Consider the following 8,194-nt stretch of genomic DNA (forward strand, 5'->3'; position numbering starts at 1 on the left):
GAGACGGGGTTTCACCATGTTGACCAGGATGGTCTCGATCTCTTGACCTCGTGATCCACCCGCCTCGGCCTCCCAAAGTGCTGGGATTACAGGCTTGAGCCACCGCGCCCGGCCAAGGTCTTTTTTCTTTTTGAGACAAGGTCTTGCTTTTTTGCCCAACCTCTGCCTCCTGGGTTCAAGTGATTTTCCTGCCTCAGCCTACCGAGTAGCTGGGTTTACAGGTACATGCCATTATACCTGGCTAATTTTTATAATAGAGACATGGTTTCATCATGTTGGCCAGGCTGGTCTCAAACTCCCGACCTCAGGTGATCCACCCACCTCGGCCTCCCTTTTTATTTTTGAGACATGGTCTTGCTCTGTCTCCCGGATCTATAGTGCAGTGGCACAAACACAGCTCACTGCAGCCTTGACCTCCTGAGCTCAAGTGATCCTCCTGCCTCAGTCTCTTAAGTAGCGGAGACCACAGCTGCATGTCATCGTGCCCAGCTAATTTAATTTTTTCTTTTTGTAGAGAGGAGGTCTTACATTGCCCAGGCAAGTCTGGAACTACTAGGCTCGGGCCATCCTCTCACTACAGCCTCCCAAAGTGCTGGAATTACAGGTCTGAGCCATCATGTCTAGCTTTTTCTTTTCCTTTTTTTTTTTTTTTTTTTGAGATGGAGTCTTGCTCTGTTGCCCAGGCTGGAGTGCAGTGGTGCAATCTCGGCTCACTGCAACTTCCACCTCCTGGGTTGAAGCGATTCTCCGGCTTAGCCTCCTGAGTAGCTGGGACTACAGGCACGTGCTACCACGCCCGGCTAATTTTTTTTAGTCGAGGCAAGGTTTCACCATGTTAGCCAGGATGGTCTCAAACTCCTGACCTCATGATCTGCCTGCCTCAGCTTCCCAAAGTACTGGGATTATAGGCATAAACCACTGTGCCTAGTTTAAGTGGTTACTATGTGCCAGGCAATGGGTAAACTGGTGATACAATGGTGAACAAGACAGACAAAGAAATAGATAAGATGCCTGCCCTCATGAAGGAGCTTATAATGGAAAAAGACAAAAGAAAAACGAGTCAATGCAGTCATAAATGCTATAAAGAACACAAACATGGTGCTCAATGAGAGAATTAAGGGAGTAAAATGACCTAGTTTTAAAGTGGTCAGGGAAGGTCTCTCTGAGGAGGTGAGTTTACAGCTGAAAGCTCAAGGTTAAAGAAGATAGCCACACAAAGAAAAGTGGAAGGATGCCAAGAAGAGGGCACAGCATGTGCAAGTCTCCAGAGGCAGGATGGAAAACACTGGCTGAACTGGGTCCAGGAACTGAAAACATATCGGTGTGGCTGGAACAACTTTGGAGGGAGATAGGAAAGAGCCAGATAAGTATGGTATTTTATAACCTAGGGTTAAGAGTTAGAATAAAATCCAAACAGCAATGGAAAAATATGACAGAGTTTTAAGCAGGGGAGTGACGTATTTGTGGTTATTTGAAAATACTGTTATGAAACATCTCAAACATGTAAAAAAGATATCATGAACACTCATTATCAAATCTAAACACTATTAGATTCAAATTTTTGTTAATAATTAAAACATACATGATTAGCAATGCAACTAAAACAACTGTCTATTCCTTTGTTTAGTTTTCCAATGTAATCAGTACAAATTCACCCTCTCATCTCCCCAGCAGTCTCCATCTCCTGTGAAGGTATCCAGCACCACAGGTTTTCTGTTAAACCAGTTTTCCAGAAGAAGTTGCCCCTGCAGCATCTGACCTGCTCTTGCACTGGCTCTTCTCTATGCCTAGTACACAGCTGTCAGCCTGGAAGCCTCTTTCACTGCACTGTCATCTGCCTTCCACTTTCCTGGCTTCCCCTCACTTTTGCAAACATTTCCAGAAACTTTCTGAGAAGGGGAATGATGAAAAACACTGGGGTACTGCATGTCTAAAAAAATGTTGTTGCCAGGCGCGGTGGCTCAAGCCTGTAATCCCAGCACTTTGGGAGGCCGAGGCGGGTGGATCACGAGGTCAAGAGATCGAGACCATCTTGGGTCAACACGGTGAAACTCCGTCTCTACTAAAAATACAAAAAATTAGCTGGGCATGGTGGCGCGTGCCTGTAATCCCAGCTACTCAGGAGGCTGAGTCAGGAGAATTGCCTGAACCCAGGAGGCGGAGGTTGCGGTGAGCCGAGATCGCGCCATTGCACTCCAGCCTGGGTAACAAGAGTGAAACTCCGTCCCAAAAAAAAAAAAAAAAAAAACCCCTCCGTAAAAAAAAAAAAAAAAAAAAAAAATGTCGTTAGCCTATCTTAATACCTAATTGATAGTTTGCGCAAGTTTAAAATTCCAGGTTGGACATAATTTTCCCTTAGAATTCTGAATAGATGTCTCGATTGCTGTCTAGCTTCTAGTATTACTTTCAGGAAAGGCTGAAGTCATTTCAAGTCTATTTTTTTAATGTGTTCTATTTCTACTCTCTAGAAGCTTTTAGGAATTTTTCTCCTCACTGTTCTGACATTTTATGATAATGTCTCTTAATGGGATTCTATCTTCATCTATTATGGTGAAACCCAATTGGCCCTTTCAATTCAGAAAAACAGCCCCTTCAATTACAGGACACTTTCTGAATCATTTCACTGATGCTGTTAATTATCTAGTTCACATATTTATATATACCAATTCACCATGCTATACCCCACTCTTTTGTTGTCCTGTTTTTTTAGAGACAAGCCTTCTTGTCTCTAAAAAGGAGGCTGCAGTGTAGTGGGGTGATCATAGCTCACTGCAGCATTGAACTACAGGGCTCAAGTGATCTTTCTGCCTCAGCCTCTCAAGTAGCTGGGACTACAGGCATGCACCACTATGCCCCACTAATTTTTTAAAAACACTTAAAAATTTTTAAAAATTATTTATTATTTATTTTTTTGAGACAGTCTCATTCTGTTGCCCAGGCTGGAGTGCAGTGGCACAATCTCAGCTCACTGCAACCTCCGCCTCTCAGGTTCAAGCGATTCTCCTGCCTCAGCCTGTCGAGTAGCTAGGATTACAGGTGTGTAAGATCATGCCTAATTTTTGTATTTTTAGTACAGATGGGGTTTCGCCATGTTGGTCAGGCTGGTCTTGAACTCCTGACCTCAGGTGATCCACCCACCTTGGCCTCTAAAAGTGTTGGGATTATAGGTGTGAGCCACCATGCCTGGCCAACAATTTTTTTTTTTCTTATTGAGATGGAGTTTCACTTTTCTTGCCCAGGCTAGAGTGCAATGGTGCAATCTCGGCTCACTGCAACTTCCACCTTCCAGGTTCAAATGATTCTCCTGTCTCAGCCTCCCAAGTAGCTGGGATTATAGGCACTCGCCACCATGCCCGGCTAATTTTTATATTTTTAGTAGAGTTGGGTTTTTACCATGTTGGCCAAGCTGATCTCGAACTACTGACCTCAAGCGATCCACCCGCCTCAGCCTCCCAAACTGCTGGGATTACAGGCATGAGCCACCGCACCCAGCCCCAACAATTTTTTTTTAGACACAGGGTCTTGTTGTGTTGCCCAGGCTGGTCTCAAACTCCTGGCCTCATGTAATCCTTCAGCCTTACCTTCCTCAGTAGCTGTCCTCAGCCTCATGCTGGCTCCACCTCCTCTGCTCAGCTTTGGGGCACCCAGGGCTTACTCCTGAGCCACCGTCTCGATTATCATTGTTTCTAGGCGAACTCATTCAGGCTTTAAATATTATTCCTGTGCTGATGATTCCTAAATCTCTATGTCTAACCCTTACACTTCTCTTCAGAAATCCCAGTGCCTTCTTGACATTTCTACTTAGATTGCCCGAAGGCATTTCAAACATAACATGGCCAAAACAAAAACTGAATTTCACTCAAACATACTACTCCTTTGGTCTTCCATCTCAGTAAAAGGCACCAACAACCACTTAGATTGCTCAAGCCAAAAATTTAGGAACTGTCCTTGATTCTGCTTCTTCCCCCCATTCCACAATGTGCCAAGTTCTGTAGCTCTACCTATTAATGCATCCCAAATCTATCCTTCTTACCTCTACTGCCACCTCCATTGTAGTGCAAGCCACAGACACAACCACCTCTCTCTCTGCTATACTCCTATAATGATCTCCTAATTGGTCTTTCAAATTCTACTTTTGCCATCCTAAGACTTATGCTCTACAAAAAAGCCAGAGTAATCTGAAAAAGGTAGGTCACATCACTTGGCTGCCTAAAATCCTCAAAGACCACCATGAATCTGATTCTAACTTTTCTTTTTTTTTTTTTTTTCAGATAGTCTCGCTCTTGTCACTCAGGCTGGAGTGCAGTAGTGCAATCTCGGCTCACTGCAACCTCTGCTTCCTGGGTACAAGCGATTCTCCTGCCTTAGCCTCCTAAGTAGCTGGGATTACAAGCACACCCCACCACACCCAGCTAATTTTTGTATTTTTAGTAGAGACGGGGTTTCACCATGTTGGCCAGGACAGTCTCAAATTCCTGACTTCAGGTGATTCACCCACCTCGGCCTCCCAAAATGCTGGGATTACAGGCGTGAACCACTGTGCTGGCCTGATTCTAACTTTTCTCATTCTGGTTTACAAAGCCCTATGTAATCAGTCTCTGCCTACTTCTCTCTGAACACATTTCACTTACAAGAGTAAATCACAATCTGTTAAGACATTCATATAGTTATGAAATTAAGATAGTCTTTTTTTTTGCAACGGAAAATTGCTATATATTATTCGATCATTCTATGTCTTCATTTCAAGGAAAGCCCAAGAAAGAAATGTATTTTGGAAGTCAGGAAATAAGATCTAATGAATAAAATGCCTCTTCTGGTATTCTATTTTTGGTTCTAATTTTTACTATAAGCACAGAAAAACAAGACTATGCTCCTCAGTCTCTCTGAGGTATTCTGCCATCCCTTGACTACTTACCCTGTGGGCAGACACTCTTCTAACCTCTTGTACTGGTAGCCAGAGTTAGGGTTGATTTGGCCTCCTGGGGTACAGGCTGTAGCTTGGATAGTTAGCTGATGGCAGGCACACTTGGACCTATATGACAGAGGGAAATAAAGGAAGGAGCCGGGGGATCAGAGAACAAAATAACACAATACACACACATCCAGTGTTGCTCACTGTGGCCATGTCAGTCTCCAGCCTCCCTACCTCACAGCTTTCATGGAGGCCTCAGAGCAGGAGTTCCAGGTGAGGGAGGAGGTAAAGGGAGATGGGGAAAGCAGTACAGATACAAGGCAAAGGAAGAGGCGAAAAGAAAGGCAACCATAACAAAGTTGGAGGCAGGGGCAGTAATTCCCCAACAACTCACTTGTCCCGACACCCATCCTTGCAGTCACAGCCAACCAGAAATTCAGGGCCTGTGTTAATGAAAACACCCTTGCCCGGGATACGTTCCTTGCTGTAGGCCACCTGGGGTGGAGGGGTTGTGTCAATCTCATTAACACAGGATAGGGGAACATCTTCCTTCCCATAGGTGATGTCCAAAATATAGTAGAAAGGCTTATAGGGCTGAAACTTGCGGTCCACAAGAACGTATGGATCCAAACAGAACATCTCCAGGAAGAGGAAATCACAGCCAGTCTCAAATAGGTAGCGTTCAATCTCCTGCATTGTCCGAAGGCACAGACCACAGGGTGTCTTATAGATAACATGAAAGCCCATCTTGCGGTTAACTCGACGCCGGGCTGTCATCCGCCGAAAGTCATATAGTAATGGGACCAGCAGAGGGTTCTTGCCCCGGTACTGCTCATTCCTCATAGGTCTGATTCGAGACAGACAGGTATAGCTGCAGACATGAGGTAAGTAGAAAAGCTTCTCCATGGGAGCACGGTAGGAGGGCTCTGCTGGGGCCCGCTCCAGCATGCCATGGAAGGCTGGGGGTGCTGGAGGGGCTGGCGGTGCTGGGGGTGCTGAGGGTGCTGGGGCAGAGGCTGTGGAGCCTAAAGGTGATCTGCAAATGAGATGCAAGCGATCAGATCAGAAGGCAATAGGACCTCTGTTGTATAATTAACTCTCCAGCTAGCTAAGCCATTTCTCTCATCTTTCAAACAGCTGTGCTCCTGAAGCTGAAGATGATTCAAATAAGATTTTCCCTTGCCCTACCAAACCTGGATAATGAAACTCCCTGGTTACTCTTCACTGACTGATAACATCTCTATTTCAACAGTGTACCTTTCCTAAAATGTATTTGCCTGTGAATTATGGAAGTAGACTCCAGTCTTCTACCAATGTTTTTTTTTTGTCTGCTGTGTGTTCTAGAAACGTCCTTACTAACTACTCCCAGAATTAAAGGAAAGAAGCTGTTTCCTTTCTATTTTAGCAATGATGGCACCATGTTCAATAAGAAGTTTTAACAAATGGCTTTCTGATGATACCATATTTCCAAGCACCCAGCTTCTTTTTTTTTTTTTTGAGACAGCATCTTGTTCTGTCGCCAGGTTGGAGTGTAGTGGTGCCATCTCAGCTCACTGCAACCTCCTACTCCTTCGTTCAAGTGATTTTCCTGCCTCAGTCTCCTGAGCAGCTGTGATTACAGGCATGTGCCACCACGCCCAGCTAATTTTTGTATTTTTAGTAGCGAGGGGGTTTCACCATGTTGCCCAGGATGGTCTCAATCTCCTGACCTCAGGTGATCTGCCTGCCTTGGCTTCCCAAAGTGCTGGGATTACAGGTGTAAGCCACCGCACCCAGCCCAAGCACCCAGCTTCTAATTCAATTATTCTTACTTTCTATTTATTAGAAACTTCTATGGGTAAAGCTTCCTTTTCAAGTCCAAACTCCTCACCATCTTAAACTAAGCCATTCAGAACCAAGGAACCTTCCCCCTACACGGTGACCACTCATTGCCATCCTGCCTACAGAAAGCCTCAGGTTTTCTCACCTGTATGTCTGGTTGATCCCAGGTTTACCACCAGAGACATTTTCACTGAGTGCAGGAGACGTAGGGGAGGAATGACCAGAGCCCACAGATCCTGGTCGGAAGGATGTGCTCTTTTTGGCTACCTGCTTCCGTGACTGGGCAAGCTGGCTTTCCAAACTTCTGGGAGATTAAAGAGAGCACGTAGTAAGGGATGTGGAAAACATAATATGAAAAAAACTGAAGAAAAAAGAAAGACTAACACTCACTCACTGTCACCTGCTTGGGGGGATAGAGGTGGAGCAGGTGGGAAAGGTGGGGCAGGTGGAGCTGTAGGCTGTGGGGGTTCCACTGGCTTGAACTGGGTTCCAGTACCAGTCAGATCCTGTGTGTATTGGACAACAGGGCCTTTGCTCCTCACAGCACCTACAGGAAAAAGGAAATTGACCACTGAGAAGATGATAGCTATGATGCTTTCAGTCACACATCTGATCCTTAACTTATACAATATAAAAAAGCAGCAATGGCTGGACGCAGTGGCTCACACCTGTAATCACAGCACTTTGGGAGGCCAAGGTGGGGGCAGGTTGCTTGAGGTTATGAGTTCGAGACCAGCCTGGCCAACATGGTGAAACCCCATCTCTACTAAAAATATAAGAATTAGGCATGGTGGTGCACATCTGTAATTCCAGCTGCTCGGAAGGCATAGGAGAATCACATGAACTGGGAGGTGGAGGCTGGAGTGAGCCGAAATCGTGTCAGTGCACTCCAGCCTGGGCAACAGAGTGAGACTGTGTCTCAAAAAAAGAAAAAAAAAAAAGGCACCAATGGACACATTTTAAGTAAGTGCTAAGACTCTCAGTTCCTATTATTAACTGGCATGGATGCTGGGATATGTTGTTTTGACTTAGATAAGACTTTTTCTTTTTTTCTTGTTTTAAAGTGAAAGCAAGTTTATTAAGAAAGTAAAAGAATAAAAGAATAGTGGCCGGGCGCGGTGGCTCATGCCTTTAATCCCAGCACTTTGGGAGGCCTATGCAGGCAGAACACCTGAGGTCAGGAGTTCGAGACCAGCCTGGCCAACATGGTAAAACTGTCTCTACTAAAAACACAAAAATTAGCTTGGCGTGGTAGGGGATGCCTGTTATCCCAGTTACTTAGGAGGCTGAGGCAGGAGAACTGCTTGAACCCAGGAGGCAGAGGCTGCAGTGAGCCAAGACCGTGCCACTGCACTCCAGCCTGGGTGACGGAGTCAGATTCCATTTCAAAAATAAAAATAAAAAGAAAAGCTACTCCATAGGCAGAGGCAGAGCAGCCACTTTTTTTTTTTTTTTTTTTTT

The 8,194-nt window shown here is 45.1% G+C and overlaps 1 protein-coding gene across 7 annotated transcripts in view; it reads right to left on the bottom strand.

Moving 5' to 3' along the window:
• Positions 1-8,194, bottom strand: part of SETDB1 (SET domain bifurcated histone lysine methyltransferase 1) — a 38,810-nt gene that overhangs the window by 7,489 nt on the left and 23,127 nt on the right. For 4 of the 7 annotated variants that reach the window (XM_017546332.2, XM_017546334.2, XM_017546331.2 and 1 more), the window contains exons 11-14: positions 7,124-7,280; positions 6,879-7,037; positions 5,307-5,948; positions 4,916-5,032 (exon numbers count right to left, since the gene is read on the bottom strand). In XM_017546332.2, coding sequence (XP_017401821.1) covers positions 4,916-5,032; positions 5,307-5,948; positions 6,879-7,037; positions 7,124-7,280 — 1,075 coding nt within the window. Of the gene's footprint in view, positions 1-4,915; positions 5,033-5,306; positions 5,949-6,878; positions 7,038-7,123; positions 7,281-8,194 lie in introns of those variants that run through there. The other 3 variants (XM_017546335.2, XR_001830340.2, XR_001830339.2) reach the window with 3 other exon arrangements.

Source organism: Cebus imitator, unplaced genomic scaffold (assembly GCF_001604975.1).
Source record: "Cebus imitator isolate Cc_AM_T3 unplaced genomic scaffold, Cebus_imitator-1.0 Scaffold188, whole genome shotgun sequence".
NCBI classification, from domain to species: Eukaryota; Metazoa; Chordata; class Mammalia; order Primates; family Cebidae; genus Cebus; species Cebus imitator.